The 17,868-nt window shown below is 34.7% G+C and overlaps 2 protein-coding genes across 2 annotated transcripts in view; both read left to right on the forward strand.

Annotated features, from left to right (window-relative positions):
* On the forward strand, nt 1-11,047 carry LOC121422340 (poly(A)-specific ribonuclease PARN-like). The gene is made up of 7 exons (XM_041617319.1): nt 1-108; nt 3,965-4,110; nt 6,703-6,770; nt 8,593-8,680; nt 9,411-9,471; nt 9,940-10,123; nt 10,959-11,047. The coding sequence occupies exons 1-7, from the start codon at nt 90-92 to the stop codon at nt 11,023-11,025; spliced, it is 633 nt and encodes a 210-aa protein (XP_041473253.1). The 5' UTR covers nt 1-89; the 3' UTR covers nt 11,026-11,047.
* A 374-nt stretch (nt 11,048-11,421) lies between these two features.
* The window catches only part of LOC121422668 (poly(A)-specific ribonuclease PARN-like), a 30,689-nt gene continuing 24,242 nt past the window's right edge, over nt 11,422-17,868 (forward strand). The window contains exons 1-8 of the mRNA XM_041617830.1: nt 11,422-11,437; nt 11,834-11,888; nt 12,322-12,360; nt 13,167-13,212; nt 14,195-14,275; nt 14,927-15,061; nt 15,970-16,056; nt 17,378-17,453. Of these exons, the coding sequence (XP_041473764.1) occupies nt 11,422-11,437; nt 11,834-11,888; nt 12,322-12,360; nt 13,167-13,212; nt 14,195-14,275; nt 14,927-15,061; nt 15,970-16,056; nt 17,378-17,453 (535 nt within the window). The remainder of the gene's footprint in view (nt 11,438-11,833; nt 11,889-12,321; nt 12,361-13,166; nt 13,213-14,194; nt 14,276-14,926; nt 15,062-15,969; nt 16,057-17,377; nt 17,454-17,868) is intronic.

A 17,868-nucleotide genomic window follows, 5' to 3' on the forward strand; every position in this document is an offset into this window, starting at 1 on the left:
TAACTTCAGTTAAAAGGCAAGGCCGCCAAAAGTTGAAAGTTGTTGGATCGGCGCCGGGTCGACCTCATACAAGTTACATTGGAATAAAGATGGAAGTTACAATTGACAGTGAGTAAATTATGTGTCTTAATCTTAAGCACCATTGATCATTGAATATGTGATTACATTATTCGTGAAGGAACCATTGTGAGAGACGCCAGAACTTTTTGTAATGGCCGAGTGATAATGATCAAATTAAGAGAGAGTTGGTTGGAAGATCCGGCTGCGGCCGGACTGATGCTGCTGCTCCGGCGGGCAGCTGGTGCTACGCAGCGCGGTGCCTGCCGAGATCGCGATGCATGCAAGACTGCACTGGGCCTAGTAGTAGGATGGGGGTCGGGTGTCTGGACACTTTATCTTTTTGAAGCCTTCTTTTTTGGTCTGTGGATTACACTAAAAATATGAAGCCATTACTTGTCATGCTTGTAATCATTTTCTATTTTGTTCTTTATAATATTTCATTGCATTTTGTACTAAAAATTGATGAAACTTCGCGCGCTGGTACTAATAGATAAAATGTTTCCAAATGACATTCTAAAATTGATCGTCCGGACACACAACCCGTCCGGATACACAACAACTGGGTATACTACAGCTGGCAGCCATCTGTTTCGAGGAGTTTTTAAAAAAATTTTTATTGCTCCTCGTACACAGACGGTGGCCTTATCGGGAAATTTATCACCTCTCTTATTGTGTGTGTGCAAAGTCAACTCAATGGGAGTGGAAAGAAGTCACCGCCGTTGACGAATAAACGGCAGTGAATGGACTCGTGACATAAATGTTGTAAATCGGTTCAAAGTACAAAGATCAGATAAAAAATTGGGATCGGCAGTTAACCTTCTAAAATCGAAATTGAATCGAAAATCGAATGGGCGATGTTTAAAAACAAAGGAATACATCAAAATTTTGTTCGCAGTTGCGCGCATCTTCCTGACAAAGTCACAAGGAAGAATGCATTGGAATAGAAGTCGCCAATATGCATGATCGTTTGGAACATGTTTTAAAGGGGTTTTGAGCTGAGGTGTTATTGCTTTAAAATAAACCGAATAAACAAAAGACGCATCTTTCGGGCAAATGTGCAAAGGAAAATAAAATGAAAATTCTCATAGATCACAGGTTAATGAACGATCAGCGGGACATCTTTTATAAGTATTTTTAGGTGCTAGCGATTTAGAATTATTGGAATGATCTCTTGATCTCCTACAATGCATCATCTTAAAGTCACAAGTGCAATTAAAATGTAGTAGAAGTCGCAAGCACGCGCGATGATTTGGAACATGTTATTAAAATGTTTTGGGGAGCTAGCGTTTTCAAATCAATTTATTACCATCTTGAGAAATCAACTTTTGATATCCAAGAAGAAATATAAAAAAAAGTATCTCCCGACAAAGTTGCAAAGACAAATAAATTGAGGTTGAAGAGAAGATGTATATATCATCATAAACGATGTAAGAGTGTAACGCAATGAGCTCCGTCAGTAGTACGATCTTTAAAAGTTCATGGCGGTGTTCGCTATCACCACGAGATTGAAAAGAAGATGTCTATCATCTTAAACGATGTAAGAGAGTAGCGCAGTGATGTCCGTCAGTGATACGACCTTTAAAAGTTTATGGCGGCGTCTGCTATCACCTTGAGGTTGAAAAGAAGATGTCTATCATCTACAATGAAAGAGATTAGCGCAGTGATGTCCATCACCGTCAGTAATACGACCTTTAAAAGTTTACGGCGGCATCCGCTATCACCATGAGGTTGAAGAGAAGATATCTATCCTCGTAAACATCGTCAGAGATAATACCACGTTTTTCTCCCTGATTAATGCGACCTCTCACTAGCTAGCACCTCAAAAAAAATATCTTGAAATATGTTCTGAATGATCATGCACTGTAACTAGGGGCCTGTTGCATGACGAGATGAGCGATACTTAGGAACGTCCTAGGACCTTTTTTCCGAGATAGGAAGATTGGCGACAAATCAGCGCTTTCCGTTTCACGAAGGCAATTTTGTCTTCCAAGTCCGTGACATCGTTTGATATTGATAGTATCAGAAAAATATTTAGTCTTCATCGTCACCTGAACCTTTTATTTTGGAATGATGACTTTTCATAAAATCATTTATTTCAATAAAAGGAGATCGAATGATGTTTTATTTATTACTGATTGTAGAGTTGATGTATGGAGCTTACTTTATGAGGTAAAAAGAGAAAAAACTTTAAAGATTCACAAACATAACTGAATAAACTCAAAATTTTCATTATTTCCCTTATTTAGAACTCGGTGTCCTTTTAGAGACACCTTTCATTGATATTTCAAAGAAAGAGACCCTTGTCTGATATAAAAAATTGATTTAACTAAGTAATATTGACATTTTATTAGTTCAATATTCAGTATTTTTATGAAATACTTATATATAAAATTAATTTTGCAAATTATGCTTTAATATGTTATTTGTTGAGGTAAAAATAGGGTTTGAATGGAGTAAACAAAATCACCAGTGTTTGATTGTATGAGACTAAAAAGGAAAATATGTGAGGCTTTGTGTGAAAAATCTAATTTATTTATTCTATTTGTCAGATATAACGCAAGAAATACAAATGTGTTTAGAGTATAAACATACCTCAGTTGCATGATGAGTAACCGAAGACAAGGAAAATATGAACATTGCTGCAAACATGTCCAAGTGAATAAATCAGTGCTTTGAAATAATAATTAAAACATAGAAAAAGTTGTGCAATCCGCAATGGAAAAAATACTATTAACAGAAATAATATTATTTGTTGAGGTAATAATAGGGTTTGAACGGAGTAAACAAAATCAACAGTGTCTGATTGTATGAGACTAAAAAGGAAAATATGAGAGCCTGCGTGTGAAAAATCTTATTTATTTATTTTATTTGTCAGATATAACGCAAGAAATACAAATGTAAGTGTTTAGAGTATAAGCATACCTCAGTTGCATGATGAGTAACCGAAGACAAGGAAAATATGAACATTGCTGCAAACATGTCAAAGTGAATAAAGTAGTGCTTTGCAATAAAAATTAAAACATAGAAAAAGTTGTGCAATCCGCAATGGAAAAAATACTATTAACAGAAATAATGCTAAAAATTACAACGATCATAAACAACTTGTTCACTGCAACCATCTTGCCTGTGGGGAATCTACAGGTAGGACTATGGTATACCAATACTTTTGACCAAATTTACTAATTTCCATACAGTTGCAATTCGTTTTTCATTAGTAATTTGGGAATAATTTTTCTATTCACCAGAGCGCTCAAAAACTTGAATTTTAGGCATATTTTTGTGTATGCCCTCTATTGGTGGAAAGTAATATGGCAAAGAAATTTTCATTTTTCAATTTCTATTTTTAATTAAGAAAAAAAAATTTAAGAATTAAATTTACATAAGAGCCAAGTTATATGATAAATAGCTGTAATGGAAACTGACAGTGTAAGAAAATCAAGCATTTGTCCCATAGAAAAAGAGAAAATAAGCCAAACATTGCCACCTTTTTTTGCCACACATGGAGATGTAACTGAGAACAAGGTTATATCATAACCTTGTTCATTGAATGAGTGCCAGACGGGGCTCATTGATTTTTGTCTTTATTTCATAAAAATATATAAAAAGAACTGTACCAAAATAAAGATGATTAAATTCCGTTTGGCCTGAAATGCACCAAAACGGGGAAAATAAACTTAAAGAGGAAAAAACAGTGACTTACTTCGGCTGTTGTGGTTCAATGTTTCTGACTCTCATGTAAGACTTAGTTCAATTATTGCTGTTTTTTTAATAATATACATGTAGCAATGTGCCTTATAGATCGAAAATGGCTTTACCCTAAATACCAGAATTCAAGGCCTTATCATTATCTGGATGTTACTAATTGATTTATTTTTGTGTGAAATGTTACTGTTTTGCTTTCCAGATTTCAATGAGGCCTTGAAGTTAATGAGCTCTGCATTAGACCATTGCTCATTTGTAGCCATCGATGGTGAATTCACAGGATTACACAGTGGATCAAGTCCAGGTGTCTTTGACACTCCAGCAGAGAGATACCAACATCTGAAAGAGGTGAAGTATGAGCTTCAAAACATGGGCTCGACATTAGCAGTGATCCGTTGGCCCAGGGCAACCATAAAGGAGAGTCGGGCCACCAAAATTCTGTAGAAGCCCACACTTGGTGGCCCGGTTTGGCTCCCAAAGTTTCGATAAATTGAAATGTTTTCTATTGTTTTACGGCCACCAAATTTGCTTTGCAGGCCACCAAAATATGAAATTGATGATTTTTGTGGAATCATTGGGCCACCAAGAAAAAAAGGTTAGTGTGGAGCCTCGATTTAACTCTCGTTCAAACAGGATAAAAACATAATAAAGATTTTTTTTTTCAGAGTTGTATGATGTCATAGAAAGTGAGATAGGTTTAAGAGATTATATGGGCAATTCCACAGGTTGGTGGACATGAGCTTAAAAATTCAAATTCAGTATTTTCTTGAATTTTGTAATACTTTAAGTCCTTCATACATGATAGTTTCAGGAACAAGAAATAAAATTTTTTTTTTCATATGTATACTTTGGAAAAAAATGGTCAAAAGTTGTGTCTTCCATTGTGTACCAAAATACAAGAAAAATAGTGAAAAATGAAGTATGCCTTATTACCATTTTGTTATTGCAACAACATACCACTTTATATATTTCTGAAGTTTAGAATGCGGTAGTCAAATTACTTAAAATACACAACCGCTTTTCAAGTAAATTTTTAGTACTCCTTCAAAAATGAATATTGCAACCTGCTCAGGTGATGTAACGTGAGTAACCGAAAAAACTGACTTTGTTTTCTGAGAGAAAAATTCTTCACAGTTAATTGGTGGGATTTTAAATTCTCTTCCTTCAAACAATCTTTGACACAGTGATGACTATCAAAATCATTAAAAAGTACAATTTTTTATAAAAATGATGAAGAAAAACTGTAACGTGAGTAACTTTGTAACGTGAGTAACCATCATGTAATGTGAGTAACCAGTAAAAATTATTCAGTTTGGTAACATTTTCTGTGGGATATCAAGTTTTAAGTCTCATGGTGAGTTGTGAAGTTATTTTTGATTAATTAAAAGCAAAATGAGGGTACATCTCTTTGATGCGACTCTTTGTTCATCAAAATATCAGTGGTCGTACAATCACACAAAAAATTGAATAATAGTAGAAGTATTCACAATGCGAGAGTGCATTAGTAACAATTGGTTTTGATTAACCAAACTTTAAAGAGTGTTCGAACAACACATTGAATGCCCTTACCTGTAACCCTATCTAGGCCGGGGTATTTTGGGAGTTGATATGGCCCGGGGGGTTGGGGGGAGGGGGGGCTCCCAGGCCCCCCTTGAGATCTCGGCCATTGGCCGCACGATCACGCCAAAAATTTGCGTGCAGGTTGTCTTGGACATAATCTACAATAATATACAGTAATTTATTTCATGCAAATTGGTATAAAGCGATTATGCTAATTTATGCATAATTAGTAAGCGAAATCATACTTTTCCCTCCTACTCCCTAATAAAGGTCCAATTGTTCCAATATTTGGTATAAATCTCTTCTTGATGTTCCTAGCAATGAATTTTACACACATTATTGAATTTTTAATGACATGTGTGTTGTTAACCATACATGGACAAAATGTAACGTGAGTAACCGTAACATGAGTAACCATATTATCTGCACCCCAAGTAAAAACCATGTGTTCTTTATTTTTTTAATTATATACAAAGTTTGTCTCCCTAATATACTTCTTTGAAATGGATATAATCAACTTTCATAAAAGCCTTGTATGAGGAGACTTTTCACTTATGTTGACTTTTCATTTTATGCATGTCCAAATCATGTAACGTGAGTAACCGACACATTCCAAAGATTTGCCAGGAGCATAATAGAATTTCCCAAGTTTTGTTTTTATACGAAGGATAGTCAGACTGTGTACTTTGTTGTGATAAGGAGATGTTTAGTTCCTATCAATAATAATGGAGTTACAGCTCCAAGTATGAGTCAAGGTGTCTCCAAATGTAACGTGAGTAACCGTGGAATAGCCCATATCTACTGACAGTTTGCCCATGTATTTCATATATACATGTAGTCCTAAGTTCAAGAAAGAGACTAAGTTCAGTTATTGTTGTTATCATAGAAAGTGGGAGAGGTTTCAGAGATTATGAGGGGCCTGGGATTATCTAATCTACTGACAGTTTCGCCATGTATTTCAAATATAGTCCTAAGTTCAGGAAAGAGACTAAGTTCAATTATTGTTGTTATAGAAAGTGGGAGAGGTTTCAGAGATAATGAGGGGCCTGGGATTATCTAATTTACTGACAGTTTAGCCTTGTATTTAAAATATAGTCGTAAGTTCAAGAAAGAGACTAAGTTCAGTTATTGTTGTTGTCATAGAAAGTGGGAGAGGTTTCAGAGATTATGAGGGGCTTGGGATTATCTAATCGACTGGCAGTTTGGCCATGTATTATACAATACATGTAGCCCTAAGTTAAAAATAATGACCCTCCATTAAAATTGATGTAAGGTTCTATAGAATGTATGGGGCAATAAACAATCCTCTGTGTAGCTTCCCTGCAGATGACGTTAAAACAGGTAACAACAGTAGCACTGTCAAATTATTCTATATTTCAGAACTGCTGTGACTTTCTTTTGATTCAACTTGGTGTCTGCATATTCAAGTATGAGAAACAGAAGAAAGGGTAAAATCACTTTTACTTTTTGAACTTCCTTGTTTATACTCACTTTACCAGGTTTTATGCCACACATATTACTGATACTACAAAATTTCTCAGTAGGCCTATATACATTCAAAAGTTGAACAATTTTTTTATTTTGGGGTCAAGCAGCAAGGTATCTGTACAACATACTTGTACAAATTGAAAATTTATCAAGAAAGTGACATCATGAAAGCGATACAATATAACTGCATTGAAAGATGGTGATGTGAAAAATTGATGACAATTGCATTTCAGGACATTGTGTAGTCATACAAAATTAAATTGAGATCATTTCAAGTTGGAGCTTGAAGGTTGAAAATCCTAAGTTCCTATTCTAGATTAATCTTGATCAAGGTGTGTCATTGGGTGATATAAACTACGGTGTTGAAATCTGGTGTTGGTGTTGTGACAACACTAACACCAGCCACTGTACTTGAAATCAGGCTGGTGTTGGGATTGTCCTCAGAAAATATGACGTATTTCTGGCAGTTCGTGTTGAAGGATGGTGTTGAATGTCGTCTGCTGAACCCAGCACTGCGGCTGGTGTTAACGATCTACGTGCAATTTCCCCATTCTGCAACACCAAACCCCCGAAATGGGAAAATTATGATTTCAATTTGGTGTTGGCGATCTCAAGCTCGTGAACAGGCGGCGAACATGATTAAACACCCCTGAAAATTAGCTTTTACAGTTAATATGAGTACAAATCATTAGAGCTTTATATATTTTGATGAAGAATAATGTTCACACTTTCGAATTCTTGAATTGATAAAGCATTCATATACTGTACGATGAGAATTTAATGCATTTCTCTCCGATTTAATTTTCATCGTCGAGACTTCTCGCGTGAAGTTGAGATGATTTAGCAGCGCAGAGGCGTGACATCATGTGCTATTGACAACGCAATCAGTATCGTTCCTCTGAACCCAGCTCGGTGTTTGAGCTCGGTTCAGCGGCCTTTTTACGCTCTCAACACCAACACTGAACACTGTACTTGAAATCACCCATTGAGTTAAAGCTAGAAATTGTTTATAATCATATGAGGTTCAAGAACATCTGTCAGTAACAGAATTTAATTAAAACCTGGTTCCCATTTCATAAAGATTTGTTATATTAACAAAGGCACCATTTGATTTATATGCTTTTCACATTGCATTTCTTTAACCCCATACTATCTTTAACCCCATACTATCCTTAACCCCGGACTATCCTTAACCCCATACTATCTTTTTTTCGATTCACACTGTCTTTCTTAACCCCATACTATCTGCTTAGCCAGGGTTAACACCTTAACCCTGGACTTTCCCACTGCTCATGAATATTTATGATTTTACCATACAGAGCGTAATTAACATGCAATTTCGACTACTGTGATTGGCTATTGCTTAGCCGCACTTTTCCTTAGCCCAGTTTTGTTTCACACTACATCTCTTAGCATTAGCACCACAATTGTGCTAGCGCCACAATAAGCCGGCTAACCCTGCCTTTTTGCAGGGCCAGATAGTACCGTACTATTTACCGTGCTAGCCCACTTAGCTAAAACGTAGTGTGAAAACAAAGTGGGCTAAGCTTAATCCCAGGATTTTGGTGGGGCTAAGGCCCCCCCCTTTAGCCCCACCAATTTCCCGGGGTTAAGGACAAAAAGTACAGTGTGAAAAGCATATTACTTATATTTATTCTAATGAAAATCAGTCAATCCGATCGAATGTTATCAGAAGCTTTTGACTGTTTTTGCAAATTTGTTTTTATGATAGGTTTTATGAAAGAGGACCCTGAAAGGGTTAAATTTATTTTTTGTTTACAGATATGGCTATGTTGCCTATCCATTCAACTTCTATGTCTTTCCAAGGCCGTCCATGCGAGCTGCTCCAGATCAAAGATTCTTGTGTCAGGTAATACAATTTCAAATAGATACACCCCTGGCAGTTCTGCAGCCCCTGCTACTCATTCATTAATTTTTTTTTTTTTGGTATCTGTAGTCCTGAATATTTTATTTGGTGACATTAGTAACAATGTCACTGACAATCTAAATTCACATGCCCGTATTCTGAAGTCCAGATTAACTTGCACTATGGTGTAACTCTGCTAAACTCATTGGAAGCCCAAAATATTAAATTATGTTTACATTGTACATGTATATTGCTTATTCTCACCTCATGTTTTATTGGTGAAGAATAATGTTTCACTTATTTTTCCGAGACAACTATGAATGAATTAGGCACCAAATGTACTGATTAAATTAAACTTTCCTCATGTTTTATTGGTGAAGAATAATATTTCACTTATTGTTACCAGACAGCTATGTATAAATGAATTGGGCACCAAATGTACTGATGAAATTAACCTTTACTGTTAGTAGTTTAGTGTAACAATTGGCTTTTGATAGTCAAACCACAACTTTAGACCAGAGGTTAAATTTAGACTTGAGTTCAGAATACAGGCCATATGGTCTACTTTGCTGTAACTGAGATTTCCTTATGATTTATGGTACAAAATGTGCCCAAACAAGACTGAAATTCCCATACATGTACAGCAGAATCTTTGATCTTATGGAACCTAATTCTGTCTTTTTAATCATTGCATTTTTCAAAGAGCATTGTCTTTTCATTTTTTATTTCACAGAGCTCCAGTATAGATTTTCTAGTGTCTCATGGCTTTGATTTCAACAAGCTGTTTTATAAAGGTTTGTTTATTTCTTTCTCTCTTACATATTATTTAGCTGAAGGCAGATGTTTACTGACTTTATTTGAATGCTATTTTGTCAAAGTTGTAGATAAAGATGAAGAGCATTTCTTGGAGTTTATCATTGTTTTATTGTTAATGAAGTAAAATGTTGTCTTCATGTGGAAAAGGTACAAAAGTCATGTCTTTCGCTCAGTTAAAGAGGTTTTTTGTGCAATTCATGTCTTCGAATTAGATATTCCAATTGGGGATTGGATATTAATGATGTATTGTGCTTTGACTAGAAGTTGGTATTTTTATAATAATAATACATGTCATCTATAATGTGCATTTAGTATGATACGAAAAAGTGTTTTGAAAATAGACCGTATTATGAATGAAAGAAATACAACTTGTGAAGAACAGCCTTTTTTGTTCTAAATGACAATTGGAATAGTTCCCAATTTGGTTCTTCGATCTCTTATTATAGGAATCGGTTACTTGACGGCTGTAGACAACATGAGAGTGAAAGAGATGGTTCAACAGAGGCATGCACAGTACGAGGGTAATGCTAGTCTTCTTTCAGACTGTAGTCCAAATTTCAACTCACCGTCGACAGCCAAGAGACCGGTCGATGTACCAGAAGAGCACAAGCCATTTATAGATGATGTTTGGTAAGCGGAAATTTGTATTGTTTTTTCATGTGTCTCCAGACTTAAAATAGTGATAATAATACTAAAAAACAACAATGATAGTGCTTAATACTTTTTGTTTTAATCACTTTCTCTACTTCCTGGGGAGCATTCGTACAAGAGTTCCAAGACTCAATGTACTAGTCATACTACACCTGGGTGAAGGGTGGCAAAGTTTGGATTGATAGCCCTGGTGAGATTCGAACACACAACCCTCTGATTATAAGATGAGAGTCTGAATCACTACACCATGATGCTTCCAAAAAAAATTATTGTTTGGATGTTTGCTACATGTATTACTGTACGACTTAGAAAGCAAGTGTGTACCTGTTGGCTTTGTAAATAAGCAGATGACTGTTGAATTAACATCCTTTCCTGCGGATTAATGCAATCCCTGTAGAAATAGCTGCATATTATTCTTTGCTTTGATCCTCGGTCAAATGGTAATGAACCTTCTGCTCTACCTCTAAACCCATTGCCTTTACAGTTTACAAACTGTTAAATAATCAAAGTACTCCCAGATTGTTATAAGGCACCAGATAAAAGATATGTTGGAGTGAACTGTACAAAGAAGGCCCAGAATCAACTGGGTAGACAATGTAAAAAGAGAACAGTGTGGACTAAAATACCACAAGAGTACCTGGAAGGCCAAAAAGATGTAGCTGAAATAATGAAAGGATGATGCAGCCTTTGACCCGGGAGAAGATATTCAGATATACATATCAGACTGTTGATATGAATAAAATTCCATTGGTATGCATGTAAATGAGTTTAAAATGGTCATTGTTTTTTTTTCTTTTATCCATGTTTTTGTCAGTAAAAGAGTTGGGGAGTTTGCAGCTGGAACAGATGAGGAACTCAAACTTGAACCATGCACAGGGTAAGATGATATACCACAGTTTTAGATGATAATTGGGGTTACATTTCATATAACTTCATAAGTGTGGACTTTATAAATGCACATATGAAGCATGTTCTTGGTGTTGAAGATTCTCAATCAATTCAATTATCATAAGTTAAAATTGAAATCTGCTGTATGGCGATTGAAATTTTGTTGTTAACAAGCATAGATGTGAATGTAAAGATAACTGTTCAAAAGCTGATGAGGGTTACAGGAAATTCAGTCCCACACAGATGTAAAACAGGAAATTTTGGTTACCATAAAACATTTTGAAATAACAAATTTGCAATAACATTTGAAAGCTACTGAAATCCTTCAATCTGATGGTTAAGGAAATTGTTGATCTGTTATTACAACAAGTCTGTATGAAATGGGCCCCATGTCAGCAGGCTCAGGTAAATTACAAATAGCATCATGAAACATGTCGCCTCGAAAAGAAAAGGTATTGTGTGAGAGAGTTTTGGCATGTTCAGGTGTTCAACTAGAAAACTGGAGAAATAAAAATAGATTGAAATAGACCCTTGTCTTGTGAAGGGGTGTGTTAAATCCAAGTGATCCTAGCTATGGAAAGCCAGCCATTCATTTAGGATGCATGTACACATTGAGGAACATGATTATTAAACAACACTCAGGAAAAATGGTTAATTTCTCAGCAGATTCCATGGTATTAAGTTTGGCTGTAGATGTGATTAATGCTTTGTATACATGTACTAATTTCATAGTTTGAATGATGCAATCAGGAATGAAAATGAATGAAGATAAATATACATTTTGATCATGATTCTTCGTAGAGTATCGAAGTGTGACCTCGCGATGTCATGACAACAAATCGGCTGGTTCTAAACAGTCAGTCGCAGCTGACGATTGTCTATACACATTTGTATTTGCAAAAATTGTGATGTGTTTTGTCCCTGGTTGTTACCAACTGCAGTTTTCATAGGATTCCCAAAGATGAAAGTAAAAAGCCAAAATGAATTAAGACAGTAAAATTGGTATTAATTTTTAATGTCTGTTTAGTGATCAAAACGATGTTGATCGATTTGCTTTTTGCTGCAATGGCTTTGTCTCGTTTGAAAAATAGGTTGCAAGCGATGAAACTCCAGTAGCAGCTATTTTCTCCTATGAGATACATGCGCTATATAGAGCAATCATTTGTTTAGAACCAGGCTGCAATGACACCATGGCAACTGACGTCGTCACTTCGGTACTCTATTCTTACTGCATTTGTAACTGTATATTAGCTAAACCTTGTTACACATTGTTTCTTAAATATATATAGGTACCAGAGGAAATTAGTCTATCAAACAATCAAATCAAGGTAAACCATTTCAGAAATTTCATTTCTTTCACTAATTTCACAGCTTACATCTAAAAAATCATTTTAATCTTTATGTAGGGCTGTTAAAGAAATATTGTTATTTTTAGTGTGGACATCCATGGCCCATTTTGTCAAGTGGACCTAAGTTGGAGAAAGGGTGATTTTTTTTTGTATGTCATTTGCACCAAAGTCACAAACAGCTGCCCTGCTTGCAGAGCTGCAGCCAATTAGTAGGATTTTATCCTGTTTAGTAAGCTTTTAAGGGGAATTTGACACTAAATAGGATTTTCCCCTAGAAATGGGATATTTTTTAACTTGTAAGAATGATGATTATTGGTATGTATTTTCAAAATTTGACTCAAATTTAGGATTTTAGGCTTGAAAATAGGTTAAAAATATATAAAATAGGATTTTTTTCACAATTAACATTGACAGCTCTGTGCTTGCCTGACATATTTCATATTAGGATGAGTGTTCGTGATATGAAAATTATTGATGGCACAAATTTTGTTTATAAATCATTTGTTTCCTTTGTTAATACAGTGCAGAATGCTATACTCAGTTGATCTGTCAGAAAAAAAAATTAACAACCAAAATTATGATGGGTTCTACTGAGGCTGCTTTTATTTCATTTGATATTTATTTTATTTATTTCTTTTTTTTAGGGGGGGATAGAGGAGTAATCACTCACTTGCTCTATGAAAAGAAATCTATTGAAATTGATTTATTATATGATTGGCCATCTTCATATATACATGTATATAACTGTTGCAATACCATTAAAATGATCTCTCTTGTACATTTAGGCATCCATCTGGTCTTCACTTAGATACACACACAACAGAAGACAAGGTCAGTATTGAATGATATTAAAGTTGTTTTTATTTATTTTTTGGACAGAATCCAATCCCTTTGCCTGTGAAATGGGTCTTAAACACTGACAATTTTATAGGATTAAATATATTGAATTTTTAAAGTTAAAATGTAATCATTCTCTTGCAGTAAGAACTCTTATTCAGCTGCTGTCTCAACCAATTACTTTTGGATTTTTAGACCCCTTTTCCATTTCATATTTGATGACTTCATCATTCATTTATCTATTTTCTAAAAGATTTTTAAAGGTCAAGTCCACCTCAGAAAAATATTGATTTAAATCAATCGAGAAAAATCAGACAAGCACAATGCTGAAAATTTCATCGAAATCGGATGTAAAATAAGAAAGTAAAAGTTATGACATTTTAAAGTTTCGCTTATTTTCAACAAAATAGTTATATGAACGAGCCAGTTACATCCAAATGAGAGAGTTGATGACGTCACTCACTCACTATTTCTTTTGTTTTTTATTGTTTGAATTATACAATATTTCAATTTTTACGAATTTGATGATTAGGACCTCATTGCCTGAAGCACAAAATGTTAAAATAATGGAATTCCACGTGTTCAGGGAGGAATGAAACTTCATTTCACATGACAATGACGAGAAAATGAAAATATTTCATATTTCATATAATAAAATACAAAAGAAATAGTGAGTGATATCATCAACTCTGTCATTTGGATTTAATTGGCTCGTTCATATAACTATTTTGTTGAAAATAAGCAAAATTTTAAAATGCCATAACTTTCTTATTTTACATCCGATTTTGATGAAATTTTCAGTGTTATGCTTGTTGAATTTTTCTCTTTTTATTCAAATCAAGTTTTTGTAGAGGTGGACTTGTCCTATAAATGTTGGGGTTTTGGGGCTAATGATTGAAGGGGGAAAACAAACCAGTACAAAATAATGAAATAATTTTGTTCATTTTCAAAGCCTCTTTTTTCTTCTTTTTAACAGAAAGAGAGATTCATAGTAGTGAGGAGAGTGACAGAGGAAGAGAAAAAGAAATTAGCACAAGATAAACTACAGGCTGAATTGGTAAACTTATGGTCCTTACTACATTTTGTATTTGATTTAGAGGGATTTATTTTTCTTTTCCTTCTTGTTAATAATGATAATAGTATGCAGCATTGAATATCATGTTTTTAACCACCTTAGTAATTGGCCTTAACTTTATGAATGAATTGAAAAAAAGTGAGGGACGCTATCCTGACCGAACAAATTTTGACAATAGTTTCTATATAAATCTCAAGTAAATTGCGGCAAAAGATTTTTTGGTGGCAAATAATAATGATCATGATCCAGATGTGATTGTTGTTTGTTATGGGTGTAGTGCAAATTTACACGCCAGCAGTGCAATAAAAGACACTACGACTTTAAAGTTCAAGTGAGTGATGTCATCATTTCCCTCATTTGCATACTGACCGGGATGTGTATATAAGTATTTTGTGAAATTATGCAAAACTTTAAAATGCCATAACTTTCTTACTTTACATGCGATTTTGAAGAAATTTTCAGTATTATATTTTCAGTAGTATCCCCTGTAGATGTTGTCTTTTATTATTAAATTTGAAGGTATATTTATTTCTACCCTGTGAATGCTATATATAGTTTTCTATGTATATCATCCCGAAGTGCATTGCATTTGTAAATGGTAAATCATTCCTCTTTATAAATCTTCTACTGCAGGATGAAGTAGATGAGGCTTCGGGGATCTGTAGGGTAATGAAGATGATTGCAGAGTCAGGCAAGGTCGTCGTAGGTCATAACATGATGCTAGATGTTATTCATATGATGCATCAATTCACTGGCCCTCTTCCCGATGTAAGTGTTGGTTTGTACTTCTAAAAATGTGCAATATATCGAGTCTTGTTGCATAATTGTATTTTTTTTTAATTTCATCACTTGGCGATTTTTAAAATCACTGTACAGCTTTAAAAGAGATTTAGCTAGATATGAGATTGTAACACCACATGTATTTTGTGTGTTTCATTTGGGGTCTGAAAAATGAGTCCATTGGTTTCTGGTGCCTTAATAAGAGGATTGGAGAGATTTTACTGCCTTTTCCAAATCTTGGATGATTGGAAGAAAGGTGCGTGAGTGGGATTCCCACCAAAAGCCTCTTCTAACATTGCAACTTTTGTAAGGTTTAGCAGAGCTGCCAAGTAGTACTGATTTTCTGTATTTAGTACTGAAAATAGAGAAGAATGCAGATGGTTTCATGCAAAATACTGATTTCTAAAGTTTCAGTTTATGTGTTGTCCTATGGTATTCCTATGGAAAGTCTAATTTCCTCACCAAAATACTGATTTTCAGCCTTGAAAATACTGAAATGTTCTTGTTCAGGTTGGCAGCTCTGGGTTAGTCTTATCTTTTATAAATTTTGACTTTCTTTTATGGAATGGATGAATAGAGAGCGAGAAAAAAAGCAACATCAAGTATTTATTAAAAAAAAGATGGTTGGTTTTAATTAGGTCTTACTACTTACCAGAAATGTTCATTGTATTTTTTTCTTTTTGTTTTCCTTCTGCCTCTATCTCTTTATCTCTGATTATTTCCTTTCCTCTCATCTCTGAGTCTCCTGTCCCTTGCCTATTTCTCCACTCTCCGTCTCTCCCTTGCGATTCTCCTTTCCCACATTTTCTTCATTCCTTTTATATTTTGCTCTTTCTCTCCCCTTTCCGTTGCCTCACTGGTTTCACCTACACTCTCTTTCTCTCTATGACGCCCAGACCCTTGTTGAATTCAAATCAATGGTTGGTTGTGTCTTCTCAAGGTTACTTGACACCAAGGTCATGGCTAACACCCAACCTTTCAAGGTTAGTATAACTTTATCCAGTCCTCACTTAGGTATCAAACATGGGTAGTTGTGGTGAGAAAGAATGGTCTCCTTAGACTGTGGTCTAAGTTAAACCTGACTTCACATAATATCATTAGGTTTTAAAGGTGTGATGTTTTCCATTAGTTTAAAAGGTCACTATTAGTTTTCTATTCTCTCAAAAACATTACTACGGTATGTTGTATTTGTCTTCAAATTCACTTTGTAGGTGCTGATATTTTTTTTTCATGTTTAAAATACAAAATCAATCTGAGAAAAACTGCTGATGAAAATTTATTGCTTCCTGTCAGTAACCATAAAGTGCCTTGATAATTTCTGATCAAAGTTTATTTATAGTAGAAGTTTATTTTGATCATAATAGTCAGTTTTACTTGGAAGTCATAAAGTGATGTATATATTTCATAAACTAAATAAACATTTTTGTGCATGTGAAAGATAGTGGGAATAGCCAGCAGATATTTAAATATACAGGTTGATATTGAATATAAATGTATATACATGTAGAGTTTGCATTGTTACTCCAGGAGCAGGTGATATTTTCAAGCAGTTAGGATCATTTTGAAGATTTCAGAATGATTAAAAGTGTACTCTAGCAAGAACATTTTTTTTGTCAAAGCACACACATTCACACTGGAAATGAACCTGGTAATGATATAAGGTATATTAAATGGGTCTGCTCCATAACCACTCCAAATTACCAGTGATATTGAGATTGGTGACATTTTGTGAGGTATTGTTTATGTCTTGTGATAAGCATTTTTTTTTTGTATTTTTTTATAATTTTTTTTTAAAATTTCATTATTGAGCAATAATTTAATTTTGGTGGTCTGAACTCACCTTGTAAATAAATGTTTATGTAGGGTTTTACTGACTATAGTGACCAACTTTTTACTGATCATCCTTAATTACTTACTATTAACCAACTACATGTATTGCAAGTAAGTCATCATATCTAATTGAAATGCATCTCTTTAAGCTGTTGAGTTTAGAATTCATTAATTCCTATCTAGGCAGTTTACAGGGACTCAGGTTTCAGTAGTCATGTGTCTAAATCCAACTACACATTGGGTGATTTCAAGTTCAGTGTTGACGACCTTTTGGTGTTAGTGCTAGGTCAATGTTTACATGAGTATAAAACCAAACATAAAATGAAGATGGTCCTGAAAAGTCACTTACTAGTTGTTGAGATGTCAATAATTTGATCTGGGTCAGTTTTATAAACTCAGAATAGGTTTTGGGCCAAGGGGAAGCAATCCAACACCAATGCCAACACCGGACTTGAATCTCTATTTTTCTTGCAGGAACTCTTTCCAATCACAGGTCTGACTGATCTGATGTGCAAGTGTGATGAGGAGCCTTTCAGAAGACCACACATAGGTATGCAGTCAATTCTTCAACAGTCAAGGCGAAAAAAAAGTTATATTCTTTCACCCGGGGGCCGTTTCATAAAGCTGTTCGTAAGATAAGAGCGACTTTAAGAATGAATGGTGAACCTTTCTTCCGCGCTAAACCATCGCCAATGTATATACCATTTACCACAAGAAAGGATCACCAGTCATTGCTAAAGTCGCTCTTAACTTACAAACAGCTTTATGAAACACCCACCAGGGCAGAGGGGTATGGGAGATTAGGATGATATTTTTATTCGATGAATTAAGTTATTCCTTGTTTAAATTTAGTCCAACAACCAGTGAAATTTTTAGATTTAAATGCTACGTAAAAAATATTGTAATCAGCAAAGATCATATTTCAACTGCAGCTGATGAAGATTAACCTATTTGAGAATCTGATT

Source organism: Lytechinus variegatus, chromosome 10, assembly GCF_018143015.1.
Source record: "Lytechinus variegatus isolate NC3 chromosome 10, Lvar_3.0, whole genome shotgun sequence".
Taxonomy (NCBI): domain Eukaryota; kingdom Metazoa; phylum Echinodermata; class Echinoidea; order Temnopleuroida; family Toxopneustidae; genus Lytechinus; species Lytechinus variegatus.

What these genes read in the sequence shown, in the direction of transcription:
- LOC121422340 (XM_041617319.1), top strand. An exon ending in CAACAAGCTGTTTTATAAAG is followed by an intron (nt 9,472 to 9,939) that starts GTTTGTTTATTT and finishes CTCTTATTATAG; the next exon opens with GAATCGGTTACTTGACGGCT. An exon ending in CCATTTATAGATGATGTTTG is followed by an intron (nt 10,124 to 10,958) that starts GTAAGCGGAAAT and finishes TGTTTTTGTCAG; the next exon opens with TAAAAGAGTTGGGGAGTTTG.